This window comes from Protomyctophum bolini (genome assembly GCF_963924005.1).
Source record: "Protomyctophum bolini genome assembly, chromosome: 5".
Taxonomy (NCBI): Eukaryota; Metazoa; Chordata; class Actinopteri; order Myctophiformes; family Myctophidae; genus Protomyctophum; species Protomyctophum bolini.
This window is the reverse complement of record NC_137866.1, coordinates 12,289,324-12,309,355: the sequence shown is the minus strand read 5'-3', so window position 1 is coordinate 12,309,355 and position 20,032 is coordinate 12,289,324. Positions and strand designations below refer to the sequence as shown.

General features: G+C 45.1%; 1 protein-coding gene across 1 annotated transcript; it reads left to right on the top strand.

The window, feature by feature from the left end:
- Positions 1-892: 892 nt before the first annotated feature.
- Positions 893-2,881, top strand: her9 (hairy-related 9). The gene is made up of 4 exons (XM_080763649.1): positions 893-1,297; positions 1,463-1,558; positions 1,692-1,779; positions 1,921-2,881. Exons 1-4 carry the CDS (start codon positions 1,190-1,192, stop codon positions 2,511-2,513), a joined length of 885 nt encoding a protein of 294 aa, XP_080619775.1. The 5' UTR covers positions 893-1,189; the 3' UTR covers positions 2,514-2,881.
- Positions 2,882-20,032: the final 17,151 nt, after the last annotated feature.

Genomic DNA, 20,032 nt, shown 5'->3' with positions numbered 1-20,032 from the left:
GTCTCCTGCGTGTGGTTGCTGCAAACTGCTTCGCGTGCCATTACAGATGTTTTCTCGGAGGAGGAGAGACTAGTGGTGACTGCATCTTTTGGTGTCACCCGGCTCTCGTCGGGAGGTTTAAAATGGGGGATTAAAACAAAAAATAAATAATAACATGCACATTTGTTTTCAAGTCAAGCCATGAAATGGCATAGTATACGCCACCACAATACATGTGGATTGTAATGGTCCATGCAGACATTCCCATTTATTGTTATAAATGTTTAAAATGTTAAATGCTAAATATGCTGAATGAAGTAATATTACAGTAGCCTATATTATATTATATATAAAAAAGTATATGAAAAGTACACTATATATATATAGTGTACAAACACATTTAATGGTAGAAAGAAAGCCTACAGACCACCACAGAGATAGGCTATTGATTTGAATTTTGTAGTAGTCCATAATTAGGTAACCCGCTATACTGTGCTGCCTGCGCTCACGCACACGCGCACACACACACATGCACGGCCGTGGCTCTTTTAAGAACGGCAGAAAGTATTAAAAACAATTCTTGACGGGCATGAAAAAGTTGGAAGCAAACAGCCAAGCGCATTCCCCCAATTCCCCTTATCACTTCACACACACACAGCCAGCGCGGCTGCACGGCTCCTCCGCTTTGTTGTTTGTCCCTCCAGGGCTGATTGAGCAGCGCGTGACTGACAGCCCGCGGGGGTGTTGTCCAATCAGCGGCCTGCCCCGCGCCCAATGGGTGAGTCCGCGCGCCCATTGGCTGAGCGGAGTGTGGGAAAGAATGCAGAGAGGGTTTCACACGAACTGGGAGCACGCGAACCATCTATATAAGTACCGCCGGCGTGTGTCGGCATCAGAATATATCCTCTCCCTCTCTCTGCCTGACGCACGCTAGCTGCACGGCCCCCGCGCACGCACGCTCTTGTACTCAGATGACAGTTCAGCAGCGATAACAAGCGATATAGCTCATCACCCTAGCAAGCGGGACACCTTCCTGCTTTATCACAGTCAGATCTAAATAACACTACATTTTCTTCACGCTTGTTGTTGAGGTTTGATCCAAGCATTGATCCCCGCCGGGAATTTGGAAAAGGCTTCTTTTTTTGTACTCATTTTCCAAAAGGATATACTTTATTTTTCTCCTCTTCTCGATTTCGTGGAGGGCACAATAATGCCAGCCGACACCATGGAAAAGCAGACGGGATCTCCTATTGCTGGTGCCCCTGCAACTGGATCTCACACGCCAGATAAACCCAAAAATGCCAGTGAGCATAGAAAGGTAGTTATTTGAATTAAAATGTCACCTTCATCACGTGTGATCAATTTTGTATGTGTTTTATGTGGCCAGTGTCACCTTGACTATAGGCTATTTATGCAGTTTGATGATGATGATGATGAGAACTTAGTGAACAGGAAATTCATGGAGAATTGTTTGTTTTTCCAGTCATCCAAGCCAATTATGGAGAAACGTCGGAGAGCCCGAATAAACGAAAGCCTTGGCCAACTCAAGACACTCATCCTCGACGCACTTAAGAAAGATGTAAGTATAAATGCAATTAAAGACTTGAATCGTTTAATTCCAGTGGTGGGCTAATAATTCGCCTATTCTGTGCACTGAATATGTGATGAACTGTTGAACATACGCTTATACTTGCTTTGTTGTCTTCCCACAGAGTTCTAGACACTCAAAGTTGGAGAAAGCCGATATTCTTGAGATGACAGTGAAGCACTTAAGGAATTTGCAGCGCGTCCAGATGACTGGTAAGTTAAAATGGAAAGCGTTTAATTTGGCCACGCTATAAACATTAGATCATAAAGTCTATTAAACAAGCTACTGAAAACGGAACAGTCGCGCGAAGTCAATAAGTTGCTAATTGTTTCCTCTCTCTTTAATCTCCTCAGCTGCACTATCAGCAGACTCCACCGTCCTGAGCAAGTACAGGGCCGGGTTCAACGAATGCATGAACGAGGTCACCCGATTCTTGTCCACCTCCGAGGGGGTTAACGCCGAGGTGAGGTCGAGGCTCCTCAACCACCTGTCCAGCTGCATGGGCCAGATGATCGCCATGAACTACCCGCAACAAGCACAGTCTCAGCAGACGCACCTCTCGCAGCCTCTCCACGTGCAGCTCCCGTCGACGCTCCCCATCAACGGCGCCTCGATGGGATCCAAACTCAGCCCATGCTCGGAAGCCATCTCTCCCAAACTCTTCGGGGGTTTCCAGTTGGTTCCCGCGACGGACGGACAGTTTGCCTTCTTGATTCCCAACCCGGCCTTCGCCTCGGCGGGCACGGCCCCCGTCATACCCCTCTACGCGAACGCAGGTGTACCTGTGGCGATCAACGCTACTAGTCCCATGCACGGAAGCTTGGCTCCGACCATCGCAACGTCTCCAGTCCACGGCATGACCTCTTTTGCGGGCGCATCCCAGGTGGTCAGCCCGGTCGGGGTCAGCACTGGGTCGGAGAGCGAGGCTGTGTGGCGGCCCTGGTAGCCCCTTCAGTCAGTCCACTCCGTCCATTCAAGGACAAGAGACTATAAGTGAAACCGGTTTTCATTGATTAAATTAGTTGCTCCGTTTTATGGAGCACATGTTACTTCTGTTGGACTTTTGGCAAACTATGTTTTACATTTATTGACTGATTCCAAAATTTGGAAGTCGGTTATAAATTGCTGTAGGCCTACACTTGACGCAACAGAAGATTTATAGAAAATGTTTGCTACTATGAAGTACTTTTTATCAAAAGGTTTATTTTGTACAAAGTTGTTATACCAAAGCTGTTTTATATTTTATGTTTTATGATGAGAAAAGAGACTTTATAGGCTGTACATGGCCTATGTTGTAATAAATCAGATCTCACAAAGTTACTGTTGACATACTGTTTCTGTCATTTCATTATCCCAGTCATATCAGTATTTATTTGTGTGTGTGTGTGTGTGTGTGTGTGTGTGTGTGTGTGTGTGACTGTGTGTGTGTGTGTGTGTGTGTGTGTGTGTGTGTGTGTGTGTTGGGGGGGGGGGGGGGGTTCTTGGGTGGTGCATGGGCCCATGCGTAAAAGTAAAATGTTGTGCGTAAAATTCTAACTTAATAGATTCCTGTTTTTGATATTCATCAGAATTTTACTTGAACAGATCTTTAGTCAAAAATTAAAATATGCCTAGACAATAAAAGACAAACGGGATGTTATTTTACACGATTTAGAACACACACACTTATCAGCCGTTTGGCGGGGGGTTCCTTAAATTTAGCATGCTATATGACAGGATAGTTGAGTTGAGGTAATAAAGGGGGTTATTTTTCTATTGCTATAAAGGTAATTAAATGTTTGAAAGGGGGTCTCATCCTGTATGCAGCGGGACTGCTTTCAAGAAGTCTTTTTAAACCTTATTCATGAGTCTGGGAAATGCGCTCTGGGGTTAATGTCACTAACAGATTGCCTCTATGTGAAAGGAGAATATATGGAAGGATCCTCGCTGCCTTTTGTGTATTATTTGTTCAGTTATATAGCCACCCCACCTCAGTCGTATGTGAAAACGAGGGAACCTGCATGGGGAAGGTTTGTAGCCAACTGTATTAAAGCTGCCGGCAGAATGGATCAAAGCATCTCAGCGCTGCCAAATGTGAAACTTTGTCCAGACTTTACATTTTCTAAAACCCCAAATCCTATTATTGTTCTGACAATCTGACCCCACATCTCTCTCTCTTTCGCGCGCACGCACATGCGCGCGAGCACACACACACACACACACACACACACAATATCTCGCTCACTCTCTCACGCATTCGCACACGCGCGCGTACACGCACACGCACGACACACATGCGCACACGCACGCACGCACACACACACACACACACACACACACACACACACACCGTGTACCGAACACTGCGACCAGCCTATCGGTTATCCTTATCCCTGCATGTAAACCTATCTCCCCCCAGTGAGTGGGGTCCGGAACCGGGGGACGTGTTGCTGTGTGTCGGGCGGCGTGGCGCTAGCCGTGTGTCAGCCACTTGCAGTCAGTTGGGCCCCTTTACTTGGGATTAGGTTACACCCCGGTGACCGCCGGTCAAATCCTTCATCCATTTGACTCCTCTAGCATGGTGTGAGCGCGCATGGCTGGCACTGGTTAAAAGTGAGCAATATGAACCTTAAACGTTTCCCTGGCCGTGGTGGAGATGCAGTGCCACTTCAGCCATTTAAGCCTGCAAACTATTTTGTGTGTCAGCTGTGTGTCAATATGGAGATGATAACTTCCTTGGCAAATAAAACATTGCAAGTCATTTAGGCTATAGCCTACATTAATCTTTCATATAGCTATTTATCTCCCCGAGCAACTTCCTTGCAGTTGAACTTTTGATGCTAATTTGCGTGGTTGCTGTCTCACTTTCTCCATGCCGACTGTTGTTGCCCTGAAGATGACACCCTGTAAATGGCATTCTGAAACTCCCTGCAAGTGGTTTATAAAGAGGTTGCCTTCTGCACAGAGGCATACTGAAACACTAGTTGGCAATGTAATGTGTGGGCTCTCTGCGGCTGTTCCTACTGCCTGCGTGTCTGAGTTAATAGTTCAGAGATGCCTTTGTGGAACTGAGGTCGTGAGAACCGAGCGAACTAGTCTGCTTGCGGTCGGGCACAGGGCCAATCAGTAAATCCCCGCTGGCAGGCCGGGTCGTGCATTGGGCCGCGCAGCCATTCTCCGGAGGTGAGGAGGCGCACACGCTCGGCCGCCAAGAAGTGAGCCTGGTCTGGTGTAAACATGAGGGAAGCTGGACACAGCTCCAGCAGCACACTCCCACCCGTGCGCCCCAGGGGAAGTTTACTGAGTCCGTCCTATTTTTATATGGCAACGGACGATTTGTATATAGGCCTATATGCTGGTATAATCTACATCGACAGGCGGAGTAGGTCTAAAAGGCTGTTAGTGTTCAGCGCGCATGCAGCTAAATAAATTGCTGACATTAATGAAACTGAAATAGGCATAAGCTTAGGCTACAGCCATTTGTAGATAGATTTAACCCATAAATGCGCCTTTCAGTCAATGAAATTATGAAACAGGCGGGAGTGTATTTTTGGCGATGAATAGAATTCCCCTAGTGTTGACTGTCCCTTGGGGAGTAGTGCAATAATGTCCCTTGGGAGAAGCTCCATTGACGGAGGTCGGGGTCGCCCCTGAAACTGGCAGTGTTCTTCTCATTAGCGACTCAATGGGTGAAAAACGCGCAAAAAAGATTCCCTCCATATTTTATCAATTCTTAATCTAGACCCCTGCACTGCCTGCCACTATTGCATTATAATAGCGACGACGCCTTGTTAACCGAGCCAAGTTGAGCCATTCACTGCTCTATTGATATGCAATTCTTACTAAGAGATACCGATAGCATGGTCTCGTGACGTCTGACTCTGGTATCTTTGTCTTGACATGTATTGCAAAGGAAAGGAGGGAAATTCATCATGACTGATCTACAAATATTTGGACAACATGCAACGTTACAACTTTACAACTTTCTTTCTTTTAAATTAAACATAACATGAACGAATGGCTTGTAGCATACTGTTTAGTGTGCCACATTTGAAAGTTATTGCTCAACTAACTGCAGTATATTTTGGGAATAGCCTTTGACTGTTCTCAGCCTCAGTAAAGTCACAGATGTGGTGTGATGATGTATATAACTATTTATGCTAAATTATAGCAGGCTATATTCTTGTGATTTCCATGTGTTCTTTTATTCAACCCAATTTTATATTTTTATATAATAGAAGATGGTTGAATATTTTACAATTAATATTATTAGGCGGAAGACCCCCGCCCCCCTTAGATAAATTAGGTAAGGTTATGTGTAGGCGTCATCGTGTAATATCTATTTTAACCACTAGGAGGACATAATTCTGAAGAATTCTCAAAGCAAAACACCTCATGCATGAGGCTCCTCCTTGGAGTCAGTTGTGGGTCCACTCAGAAGAAAGGCAGCTGGATTGTTCCTGAGCTCCACCGCAATGACTTTCACTTGGATGTCTGGCTATATTTGCACCTCGATCTGAAGACGTTGCACATATGAGGACAGGACAGGAGGAAATACTCTGCGTGCTTTGGCCACTGAGTCTGGTGAGGGAAAGGTGGGAGTGGAGCGAGGAGGAGGAGGGAGAGTGTATGTTTCTGGACACTCCTCTTTGCACCTGTTTCCTTGAGAAGAAGAGAGGGTGAGGTGTGAGACAGATAAAGATTAGGAGACAGGCAGGCAAAGCAGGAGAGATACAGTGACGTGTTGAAACCCAGGAAATGGTTTCCTCTAAACATATATGACCGTTGTTGAAATATCCTCACTTTGAATAGAAAAGCAGGATTCTATTCTTATGAAGACTGTGGTCTGGCAGTCAGAGAGGACAATAGGGGCTATATGCTCATGCTACCAGACAAGCACTGGGCCTCTGACATAAAGAGCAGCACTGAATGGACATAGGATGAGTTGGACACATGATGAATAGCAACGCGCTCATTCTCCAACATCACTTCACATTTTGCTCCTTGACACTCTTGAACATGTCTTACCATCTTCTGCCTTGATCCCCCCACCCCCTCTCTCTCTCAAACTGTCTCTACAAGCTCCCTTCCCATCTTGGTATTTAGAACGAGAGACCACTTATCCCCGGGAGCAGTGTGCGAGGCATAAGACGTGTGTGTGTGTGTGTGTGTGTGAGAGAGTAGTCAGAGGAGGAGGTAAAGGCGGGGTGGGCAGACACGTATAGGGAACTAGGGATGCGCCAGCGCTGATCAGATATCACAGGGCCCGGGTGCCATGTGGGCCCCCTGCTGATCCCTGTCGCTTGTCTGCAGGACGTATTTCTGAGGCCAGGTTTGGCTTTTCAGCAGCTTCTCTGGTTTCAAGACGCGGGGCCTGTGGCTTAGAGGTCTTTTGCAAGTGGTGCAGATTCCAGCGGAGAAAGTAAAGGGCCCTCTTGACAGGGGCTAGAGGTCCTGCCAAGTATTTATACTCCTCTCCGGCTCCTTAGGTGGCCTTGAAGGAGCCTTGCCATTAAATCTGGTCACATTATATTTATGTATTTATCTATCGAGGGGGATCCATCTCGTTCTCCTGTCAGCCAGGACAGCTGTTGTTCTATTTTAGCTTGGGTTCAGAGTTCAGCGGCGCCTCTCAAAGGTAAATACTTAGCTAATGGTGTCTTAATGTTGGGAGCTGTGAAAGAGAAACAGCTTAAGGATGGGATCTTTCCGGTGTCATTTCATGTGATTGAAGCATGAGTTAAACAGCCGTCAGCACAATTTGTCAGGTCTGGATCAATTAAGTGTTTTATTGTCGGGGAAACTGTGAGTCAGATACACTCACAGGATGAAAGAGTGTTGTGAAATATCAAAATACAGCATGTGTCATGTCAGTTATGGTCAGACTAGGTGAGGCCAGTCACAACACCTCTGTGTGTGTGTGTGTGTGTGTGTGTGTGTGTGTGTGTGTGTGTGTGTGTGTGTGTGTGTGTGTGTGTGTGTGCGTGTGCGTGTGCGTGTGCATGCGTGCGTGCGTGACTCAGCCCCATGTCTCGCCACATGCACAGACATGTCCCAAATCTGACACCTGAGAACAACGTGCACAGTGTTCTGACTAATGCTCATCTTTTCAAGATGCTACTGTCTTTTGTGCTTGTGTCACTTTGTGCATGCAAGTCAGTAAAAAGAGACCTTGCATGTTTGCGTTGGTGACCCAAGTACACAATGCACGTGCAGCATGCAGGTGGGTGTACCGTGTAAGTTTGAGAAAGTGACTAGCCTATATATCTCATTTCACCTATTGATCCTCAGAGATAAATCTGAACAACCATTGACATGTCGGAGTGTAATTGAAGCTTCAGTGACTGAGCGCATTGCGTGTGGGGGGTGCGTGCACAGTAAAACGTAGTGTTAAATCAACTCAGAAGGGTGTACAAATGGAACATATACCCCCCAGCCAGTCTCTGTGTACACACGCATGTGTGCATTACTAACAGGTGGCACTTCTGTGATGTGTATTTGTTTTTAGATTATTCCTCTGCTAACTAATGGAGTTTTGAGTGCATCAACGTGCAAAGAAGTACACAACATAATATTGATTTTAATTTAACTCATAAAAATGGACCCTTTTACAAGTCCATTTTTACACTGGCTTCTGGACCCCAGTAAAAATAGTCTCTACTACGGTGTGTGGGGATCATTAATAAACAGTAAACTTTGGGAGTTAAATGAACACTCAGAATTATACTGTGTAGACGAGCATAAACAACTGAGCTTGCAGACAGCATTTTTACATGGACCTTTATAGGCTAGTGGAGTTCATTTCACACAGGATTTTGCAATGGAACTCAGTTATACATGTATAAATGTTAAGTTGCAGAAACTATGAATCGACCATAAACATGAATCGACCCTAAACATAGCTGATCATAGCTATACATAGCTCAAAACGTTTTGAGCTTGTAGATCGGCTATTTTTGCTACGACGGTAATATGCAATGTGGCCCTGTGGAGTGAGTATGAAAATATAGTGGCCCTATACATCGTCAAAGTTGCCCACCCCTATGATACGGTATATGACAAAAGCGTATTCTGTTCTGGGAGGCGATGACAAGGCATCTTTCCTGGCTGTTTATGTCGAGACCCGTGGTGTCCTCTAGAGCCAGGCTTAGCTAGGTGGTGACAGCGGCACTGTTGTAAGGGCATTATCAATTTATCACACTGCCGGCGCATGAGAGGCGCTTATTGTCCCCTAAGCAGGATGTCCTGGTGTCTGCTCACACCTCACTCACTCACACACACGTCACACACACACGCACGCACGCGCGCACACTTGCATGCATGCAGGCACACACATACAGCGCACACACACCTTTTTATGCATGTGTGTCTGTCCTGTCTATCTCGTTCTCATACACACATCTGACACACGCCTGCATGCGCAGAACCTCACCCCCCCCCCCCCCCCCCCCCCCCCCCCCCCCCCACACACACACACACACACACACACACACACACACACACGTACACAGACACTGGGGGGTATTCCAGGATAGATGTACTATAGGGTTCTTAAAGCAGATTCTTTAAGCAGATGTGAGCAGCGTTTGAAGGGATGCCACCACCACCGTTAAAGATGTGCGTCTCTTCCTTCCCCTACCATGTCAAAAGATCAACGTGGGTTTCTTCCTTCCTTTAACATGCAGTTTCCCCACATAATGGTTTTGGATTATATGAAGGCCTGGCAGTTGCTGCCGACATGTGTGTTTGAGAGGAAATATTGTTGCTGTACCTCCCTATTTCCTCCATTTACGTTTTTGACCCTATTTTGTATAATTTGTCCTGTAAAAGTTGTGAAAATAGCTGATCTATAGAAGCTCACAATCCATCACATTGCTCATGCAGCTAATAATATATGTAGCTCAGCAATTTCCACTATTTCTGAAGATTTACGAAAAATAAAAGGATTTTACAATAAAACAAAAAGTCTATAATGACATACCCAAAACAGGGACACCAGGTTGAAAGTGATCTATCGTCTGTCTGTGGGGTTTATAAATATTTAACAGATGTAAAGTATTAATTAACAAGAGATACTCTGGATCCTTTGGGACCTAAAAAGTAAAGTTTCAGGCCGACAGTGACAATATGGTCTTGTGTACTGGCTGAGCCACCAGGCACCCCTGGGTGGTGTGTGTATGACAGCATGAGTAATGTGTATTTGAGAGAATACATTGGATGTGGATTCGGCGGTAGCGGTCATGAAATCAGCCACAATTTCTTTCTTTCTGTCTTTCCTTCCCCTCCTCTTTTCATGCCATGGGAAGGTAAACATTCCTCCTCTTTGCTCTTGTCTCCTTATGTTAACTGTTGAACAGTTTGTGTGCACTGCACTCGTGGTTTTATTGCTATGGATTCTCATGCAAGAGGCAAGGGAGACGAGTGTCAATAATGTGTAAGAGCTCACTCCAAACAAATGACTGAGAGAATGGGCACAGAGATCTTATAATGCAGCTGGGTACACACGTCTCACACACGCACACACACAGCATGCGCACGCATGCACACAATCTCGTGCGCATATACATATACAAATATACCGCCAAAATAGATCTTTGATGACCAACTTCCTAAAGTCATTAGTCACACATTTTCCAAAACAGATACTAACAGAAATAGTGTATGTAATGTTCGAATTTGTATCACTTTGGGTCACAATACAGCAAAGAAAAAACATGATCGTCGATTTGAAAAGGAAACAACTAGCAAAAGTTACAGAAGTACAGTTATACAATAATACTAAAAGGATAATGCCTGAGGGCTGGTTTCCATTGTTGTCCTATATATATAATATATGCTACGAAGCCACTATAAGCCTTTATTTAGTTATAGTCTGGTGCCTACTTTATATTTTGGCGATAAATATAATCTAGAACTGGGCGTATTGATATTATAGCGATATCGCATGATATGAGATTTTGGATATTATTTATTATCATTACAAGTCATAATATGTGTTGTCTTTTCCTGGTTTTAATAATTTAAGACCTTTTAAGAAATCTTTGAAACTTGCATGAAAAGACACTTGAACTATCTGCTATTTTTTTAATGCTTTGACAAATAAAAAAATAAATGGGACACAGTACGATATTATCTTCTCAATCTCTCAGTAAAGTCTGATTTTGTCCATATCGCCCAGCCTCAGTAAACAGTTGACTTCATATCCCCCCTGAAGAGTGAAATGTTTGTATATATTGCAGTAATCAATAGTATAGCCTACCACTACCGTAATTACTATAGCCTACCACTACCATAATTTCACATCTTTCCTTCGTTTGAAACATTGCAGCAATTGTAATAATATATAATACAATACAATATAATATAATAATTATAGAAAACACTACTACAACAACAAAACAGCTAATCATAACAATAACACATTTTGAAAAATGTATCAATTGGTAGACATGATGCAACCTCTTGAAAAATAAAATAAAACATCCCCGGACCCATCAGTCAGGCCTGTGTGTGTGTCATATCCTTATCTTCCCTGATATAACAGACATCTTTTTCAGTGATGCCTTACAATGGGGTTTCTCCAGAGTAAACAGTGTCTCAACAAGCCCCATGTGGCCCTATACTCATATCTCCCATGTGTCTAGAGGTGATTACCTCTGGATGGATCGCCCTCCCTCCCAACATCACCACTCATCTCTCCAGCCATGCTCTGCTCTCTAGAGCTGAGGAGACAGACAGGGGCCTCATGATGAACACACGGAGCCTGATAAGATTAGAGCGGGGCAAACATCCCCATGCACACACACACACACACACACACACACACACACACACACGCACACACACACACACACACACACACACACACACACACACACACACACACACACACACACACACACACACACACACACAGACACAGGGGCAGTGTCTAGGTCTAGCGTGTTGTTCTCAGTCTTAGACCATTCATAAAAGGAGCTCCCTGTGTCTCTCTCTCTCGCTCTCTCTCTCTTGCCCTCTCTCTCACTCTTACCCTCTCTCTCTCTCTCTCTCTCTCTTGCCCTCTCTCTCTCATCTCTCTTTCTCGCCTGTCTCTCATAATGCTATATACTCTCTCTCACTTTTTCCCCCTTCTTTTGATGTGCGATCAGTCTTTCTCTCACACTCTCCAGCTCTCTTTTTGTTGTCACTCTATTACTACTATTACTACAGTATGTTTTCAAAAACTGTTTAATCAGCTTGCTGGCTGCTGTTGCTGACTGACTCGATGTCAACGCGACACATCTAAGTCAGAACATTGCTGAGAACATGAAAAGAAACAGATTCCTCCTTGTGGATCTGTGATATAGGTATAATATGTGTAACTGTAACTGGAGGGACAGCGACACTAGAGACTCACGCGTCTTAAGATGGACATGTCCTGTCATGTGGCAAGACGGATGGCCAGAAGAGTGGAATATTCTTGTACCCTCACGCTCAATGGGAAGTGATACCTTAGGGTTCAATATCTATCTATAACACCACCCAATGGAAAGATTAGGAACACCTGTGTGATAAGAGGTTGTGCGTGCGTGCGTGCGTGCGTGCGTGCGTGCGTGCGTGAGTGTGTGCGTGCTCGTCGAAAGGGTGACGAACCCACCCACACCTCTACCACAGCCGCATCATGAGTGATGCATCAGTTGCCAGAAAATCTGCGGGTCAAGGATATATAGGCTTATATGGACATCCAAAGCAAAGCAAAAGGACCCCAAACTATATTCTCCACCTATATGATCTTCGCAAGCGAAGAACTATGCCATCGTGTGTGTGTGTGTGTGTGTGTGTGTGTGTGTGTGTGTGTGTGTGTGTGTGTGTGTGTGTGTGTGTGTGTGTGTGTGTGTGTGTGCGCGCGCATGTGTGCGGGAGTGCGTGTGCATGCATGCAACATTTATGCTTATAGGTCTGTCTTGTTGTTTTGCGAAATAGAGTATTTAGTATGTTTCCATCTCCTGTTACAATGAGGGAAAATAAGTCAATATCATGGATTTAGACACACATGCCATGTGCCTATATAGCATGTATGTGTACATAACATGTGTTTACAAAACGGTGAACTTGTGTGTGTGTGTATGTGTGCATGTACTTTACTTTCACCAGTGTGCCAGTGAGAGAGAGAGCTAGAGTTTGTGTGTGCGTGCGTGCAGGCGTGTGTGCGTGCGTGCAGGCGTGTGTGCGTGCGTGCAGGCGTGTGTGTGTGTGTGTGCGTGCGCGGGACTGGTCACCCCCTGCAGTGTTACCCAGCACTGAGTGACAGGGCCAGCCCGCTGCATAATAGCTGCTCTTTACTCTGTCTGACTGTATAAACATGAAGTATAGGATGGCTCCGTCAGGCAGAACCCCAGTATTGATCCCTGTGGCTGGATTCCACCGCCACCGCCCCATTGTCCTCTGCCCCTTCCTCGGCTTACCAATCAATAGCTCTTTGTGTTGATTTTTTACCCATTGACAAATCACCCAGTTCTCCTTGCCTTTGTTTAGTTGTCAGTCAAGCAGAAGACGTTGCCTCGTCTCATTCTCGTTTTGGGTCCTATGGAGCTTCACATTCCCAGAGGAAGGTTTTATAATCACTGCTAAATACCAGCAAATGTGCATGTGATGGTAATGATTACTGTTGAAGTTATTCCGTTTTTGTTTTCTTACATCGTCGACTGGTTGTAGAGTGAGTCTTGGTTTGTATTAATAATCTGAAGTAGTATTTATACTTTTTAGGATGTTGCTATAGTGTTTCATTATTAAACCATGCAGTTTGAATGGAAATATATTCCCTAACATATATTTACGTACTTTGACCAGACGTGCCTCTTTATCCCGGGTTCAAGCTGTCCGGACATTATCCGTAAAACACAAAAAAGTCCAGGTTTGTTTTTTTGCAGTCCCTAGATTTGCTTTAAAACATTAAAATATTGTCCCCCATCCAAATGCCTATGATGCACAACTTGCATGCATATCAGCCAATGCTAACCAGAAATCCTTATACACAACTAGCCAAATATATTGTATTATTACCCTGTTCCTATGGGTCTTATAATGCCAGGGCATCAAGCTATGAAGCCACGCAACTCATTAAACTCCCCATCCATTGTCTAAATAAGAGAGCTTTTTTCCTTGAGAACGTGGCTGGGCCTCGCAACAATGCCCACTGAGGCTGATGAAGTTGGGCAGGGCTTCTGAGAGAGTTGCTTGGCTGATCTATGGCTTCCGCCCATTGACATGAGCACACCCCTATAGGCCTCAAAGAACCACTGAGCATAGAATGTGCACATCTCCTTTTGAGAATGGTCCCGGTCCAGCTATATGGTACTACTTAATGCCCTGCACATTTAGACATGTACAACATGTGCTGATTTCCAGGCGGACAGCAGCTAAAGAGGGCCAGGTCTTGAATACACTTTTGTTTTGTACACAGCAGCTGGTGGGTGGCACCTTCTCTTGACTTCACTGTCTTTTCCTATTCCAAGAGATTTATATCTACGCTCCCAGTGGATGCAGGTCAGCTTCCCCATATGTGTTTATCCCGTGGTGCGGACCATTCTTCCACAGATGGACCTTTGCCATGAGTCAGCGTCGGTGGTCAGAGGTTTCCACTCCTAGACACAACAGTCTATCCGGGAAAAACAACTTTGTGATGCCTGGCTCTTCCTATATTGTCTCAGATGATTCCGAGTCGGGAGAGGCTTATTGTTTGGATGTCTTTGTAGTGGAGGTCCATGGCCGCAGAATGCAGGGGATTTCCTCCTTGGGGTGTATTTTTAGAACTGTGTGTGAATTCAAGGGAGGTCCATCTCTGCAAGTGCGGTGTGAGGTCTGGGGTGGGGTCGGTGCGCACGTGCACTTCGGTATGGGAATCTGTCTTTGCGCATGTGTGCGTGTGTGTGTGTGTGTGTGTGTGTGTGTGTGTGTGTGTGTGTGTGTGTGTGTGTGTGTGTGTGTGTGTGTCTGTGTCTGTGTCTGTGTGTGTGTGTGTGTGTGTGTGTGTGTGTGTGTGTGAGAAAGAGAGAGAGAGGGGAAGAGAGATAACAATGAGATGTGTGCACTGTATTGTTGTCCTGCGAAATCACAGCCATTGTAATAAAAAGTAGGTCCAAAATCATCAAGGGAGGCTCTTCAGTAAACAGAAATTGGAGCATTATACACAAAGCTTGGGAGCACCTGTAAAAATGTCCTTCACTATTGTTGTGTTGTTGTAGGATTGTGTATGCTAGGAGTTTGGACAATGAGAATGCATTTCAGTTCTGCGCCTGTTTCTTTATATTCACTGGCAACTGGGAATAATTATATCACACAATTATATGGATTATGGAACACAACAAATGTACAGTATACTTTTCAAACAAGAGCACCCGAGTCCAGTGTGGCTCAATATACGTTTTAGAGCCCGACCGATGCCTGTTTGGGTCCAATACCGAGCCCGGTTTTTATTTTTTTAAATAAATGTCACATAGGCTATGCCCAATTTAGGGATGCCAGGTTTGGAGAAGGAGGAGAGACCCGCACACCGCCACTTGCTGGTTCAAGAGTTGTATTTTTTAAATAAGAGTCATAGCAACGTTTCGGCCTTTCGGCCTTCTTCAGGCATAGTTTGAGAATAGGCTGACATTCATTAAATATACAACAGTAGGTTAAGGCAAGTCATGTGACTTTAGGTGCAGTACTTCTGTAGAACATTCCTAGTATATTATTGAAAGTCACCATTACAACAATACAGGGAATAATATTAAAGTCATGCCATAAAACACAAGGAAATCAACATTCCATTTATAAGCAGAAAAATATCCAAATAATGTCCATACTCAAACAAGAGTGCACAAAAAATATATTTAAAAAAACACACATAGCTCGACTCCCGATCCCGACAGCCTTTTCCATGTGTCTTCCACCCCATCTCTCTCCCCATTTCCTGTCGGTCGACTCTACTGTATCAATGAAGGCAGAAAAAGGCAGATATATCGGTCTGACTGTAATAAATGTGAGCACTGTGCCCATTCAGATCAGGTTCAAAACCTCTACCCTCTTAGACCTACTCTCATCTCATTTCCTCTGTCTCCCCTCTTAGTCCACTGGTTCAAGACCTATACTCTCATCTCATTCCCTCTGTCTCCCCTCCTAGTCCACTGGTTCAAGACCTACCCTCATCTCATTCCCTCTGTCTCCCCTCCTAGTCCACTGGTTCAAGACCTACTCTCATCTCATTTCCTCTGTCTCCCCTCTTAGTCCACTGGTTCAAGACCTACTCTCATCTCATTCCCTCTGTCTCCCCTCTTAGTCCACTGGTTCAAGACCTACTCTCATCTCATTCCCTCTGTCTCCCCTCCTAGTCCACTGGTTCAAGACCTACCCTCATCTCATTCCCTCTGTCTCCCCTCCTAGTCCACTGGTTCAAGACCTACTCTCATCTCATTTCCTCTGTCTCCCCTCTTAGTCCACTGGTTCAAGACCTACTCTCATCTCATTTCCTCTGTCTCCCCTCTTAGTCCACTGGTTCAAGACCTACTCTCATCTCATTCCCTCTGTCTCCCAGCTCTTAGTCCACTGGTTCAAGACCTACTCTCATCTCATTCCCTCTGTCTCCCCTCTTAGTCCACTGGCCAGAATGTGAACCCAGACATGTTGAGTACATCAAGGTTTTATGTTAGTAATGTTGAGTATGGGTATCCAGCAAAACTGCCAGATGCTCATAATTGGCATATTATGTGACCATACCATTAACAACCTGATATTCCAAGCATTAGTTTAGCAAAAGGAAACACTCTTTGGGCTAAAAACGGCCATTGCCACAAATGTGCTGACATCATCACATTTGTGATGACAGCAATGGCCGTTTTTAGCACAATGAGTGGTTTTTTTGGAAAACTAATGCTTGGAATGGATTCAGCATCATGAAAACCTCCTAGTTTGACACATCACATGCTACATAAAGCATGATGACATTTTGAATATTTTGACTTATATACGCTGTTAATGGTATGGATTGGTCACATATGCCAATTATGAAAATTGCTCAACATGTGCAAGTTAGCATCTGGCAGTGTATACATGCTGGGGACCCATACTCAACATTTCTAACATAAAACCTTGGTGTACTCAACATGTCCGGGTTCACAATGGGGCTCTATGGGCTGGCAAGTAGACTATCTGTCCAGTAAAACAGCAAAGGCCCTGGAGAAAAAATCTGATCTTGATCTAGCAAAGAAATACTCATCTAATGTCCACACTTGTATTTATACGTCCATTCTCACGGCTGGAGAGTTGATGGTAAAGGGGGGATTCAGGGGAGGTTAAAGGGAGATGCTCGCCTGGACACTGGGTGTTCTCTCAAGTGTTTCGGAGCGCTTCGTAGGGTCACCTGGGGGTCTCTGACCTCCCAGAGTAATGCTCTTCTTCAGGTCCTGCTCTTTGACAGTGGTCAATGGAAGCGCCCATGCAGTGGACAAGCGGACGGGTGACAGGGGTGAGACCAGGGGAATAGACAGGTCATATCTAGTGGGACCTGTCAGCTCCGAATCAAACAGAGTAGAGATCTCCTTCCGGGTCTCACTCACGCCCAGTCACCTTAGCTGACATACGCTGTCACTTTCGTTTGACCCATATTCTGCAAAAGGACGCACACACTTGTGCGCGTGCGTGTGTGTGTGTGTGTGTGTGTGTGTGTGTTGTGTGTGTGTGTGTGTGTGTGTGTGTGTGTGTGTGTGTGTGTGTGTGTGTGTGTGTGTGTGTGTGTGTGTGTGTGTGTGTGTGCGTGTGCATGCGTGTGCATGCGCTCTGGATACAGGTTTCCCACGGTCGTGAAATTCCTGGAAATATTTAAAATGAGAAAAGACGGAGTCATAGTGTCGGAGGTTTTGTCAGGTTACCTGTTGTTCCCGTCTGTCTGTGTCCCTTTTGTGCCTACATATATGTGACTATATGGCAGGCTCCCTCCAGTCCTTAAAGTGTGCCGAGTTTGAAGTCGGTCGGTGACGTCGGTCCCATATATGCACATGACCATATTTGGGAATGCTAGCAGTCGCATCTGTGGCTCTGGACAACCGGATTTACATAATATGCCTATTGGGCGTATGGGATTTGTTCATCATTATGTCTGAGAGTGACGTGGCCATGGTCCACCACGGCCCCATACCTCCCATTAGCCAATTATAATACAATAATTCATCATTATGTCTGAGAGTGACGTGGCCATGGTCCACCACGGCCCAACCTCCCATTAGCCAATTATAATATAATAACTAGACCGCTGCCCGGCTGTAGAGCACCGATTCTAGACTGCTGCCCGGCTGCAGTCAATAACAATGGAGATCCATGCCCCATGCAATACCCGTTGTACCCGTGTCAGAGTACCCGTTCCATTGTAGCGAAAAGGCCTTGTGCACACCTACAAGAACAGGTGCGCCGGAGCCAGCAACCAAATCCGAATCATGAAAAGAAAAGGGTCCCGCACACCGTCTTCACTTATAGAGCAGTAGTTTTATAACGTTTCGGTCTACACGACCTTCATCAGGTATCACTGATGAGTACCCGTTCCACCCATCTGTCTGTGTCCCTTTTATGCCCATATACGGAGATTTCTGTATCTGTCTCTCTCTGTCCCTTCATTCCTATATGGAGTTCTGTGTCATGCATGCCCAAAAATGAAGTGTTGTGATGTCAGAACAGGCCAGCTCCATACACGTATGCCCAAATATGGAGTCTATGGAGCCTGGGCCGACCGACTCAACACCGGGCACTACACGCCCTGCGGGGGTGTGCAACGCATGTGTCGACTTTGATGTAGGTGGGGTGAACGGTTCTCAAGTTATGTGCATTACAGACGTACAGTACGTACAGAGACATAGTGCATTTATAGATCGACAGATAGATATAGGACATACATCGTTTTGGGCTATTTGAATAATGTTCATAAAAGCATGTCCTAGTTTGCTTATTCTCATAAATGCCTGGGAAATGTTCAACAATGTATGCCTGTATGGCTTTCGAAACACTACATATAACAACTGGCTCAAGAGACCTGTGCCACGCTGGATGCAGGCCCGGCTATGAACCAAAATCTTTGATATTGCAACAAGCAGCTCTGGTCAGCCATGCCAAAGGCAAAAAGCATAGAGACCAAACCAAAAGGCTTCTGAACAGACTGCCAGTGTCTGCACATATTTCATGCTGATGTAGGACCAGATAAGATTAGACCTACTACTGCTTCTTCGCCCACAGCGAGACAACTTCAACCGATGCTCAACCAGTCCATTATTACTGCATCATGCGACCTGCTATCAGCTGAAGTGATGTGGGCACTTAAGAGCAATTTGTACTCCCATTATTTGTTCAGTTCCTGTGTTAACACAAGCAAGCTTTACAGAGCTATATGCTGAATAGTGGTCAAATGTTTGGTGAAACAAAAAGTTTACAATAATGTGAATGTGTGTATGTGCAATTCCAAATGTCCACATTTGGAATTGCACCCTACTTCAAATGGCTTGTTGTCAGAGAGGTAACCAGGCAGGCTGGTTACACAATGAAACCCTGAACAAAGCTCTCCTCTCCAACTCAAGCAGATGAACCTGCACATCCACATTTGGGATGCGTGCAAGCTCGTTATGTAGTCATATAGTAGAACAGATATGTTCAAAAGTCATGGAAATCGGTTGAAAATGAATTGGTATAGTTTGTAACAATATATGGCAACCCTGCTGTGTGTGTGTGTGTGTGTGTGTGTGTGTGTGTGTGTGTGTGTGTGTGTGTGTGTGTGTGTGTGTGTGTGTGTGTGTGTGTGTGTGCGTGTGCGTGTGCGTGTGCGTGTGCGTGTGTGTGTGTGTGTGTGCGTGCGTGTGCGCACTTGTGTGCATGCGTGTGTGGGTGGATGAGTGTATATGTGGGAGGTGACTGGTGACAACTTCCGTCCACATCAGTCACCCTGTGCTTTGAATCCAGAAACCCATCAGTCAAAACTACAAAGAAGTCCATTTAGGCTAATTCACTGAAAACAGCACTATTAAACGGACTGAATTAGATTCTATTGGCCCTGGAATGAACTAGCTCAAAAGACACCATGCTCTTAATAGGCGTGTGAGCCTAACAATATTAAGAAAGCGTTGTGCCGATCTCCTTCTATACTGTGTGTAACTGAAACTTTGTCAATGACCTCAATCATTGAAATGAAAAGTACCATCATCAAATAAAAATGTATATTGTAGGCTAGCGTAGCATCTGCCCCATACTACACATCTCTAACACACCACCTAAACATCAACACTCATCTTTGTACTTTCAGATGAGTGGAGAGTCCACTCCCTTTGCAGACCACAAGAGTCCCAGGCCCTCATGGCACACAAAGCCCTGATGACATCATCACATATTTCGATGGTGAGTAATAATATGGGACAGCTCTTAAATGTCTTATTCCCACACTGGTTATCTCTCCCAAATGGAATTAGGCCCTTTACACCTCAGCCATTCTTT

Coding starts and splice junctions, on each gene's coding strand:
- her9 (XM_080763649.1), top strand. CDS start 1,190: ATGCCAGCCGACACCATGGAAAAGCAGACGGGATCTCCTATTGCTGGT. Junction 1,559..1,691: donor TCGACGCACTTAAGAAAGAT/GTAAGTATAAAT, acceptor GTCTTCCCACAG/AGTTCTAGACACTCAAAGTT. Junction 1,780..1,920: donor GCAGCGCGTCCAGATGACTG/GTAAGTTAAAAT, acceptor TAATCTCCTCAG/CTGCACTATCAGCAGACTCC.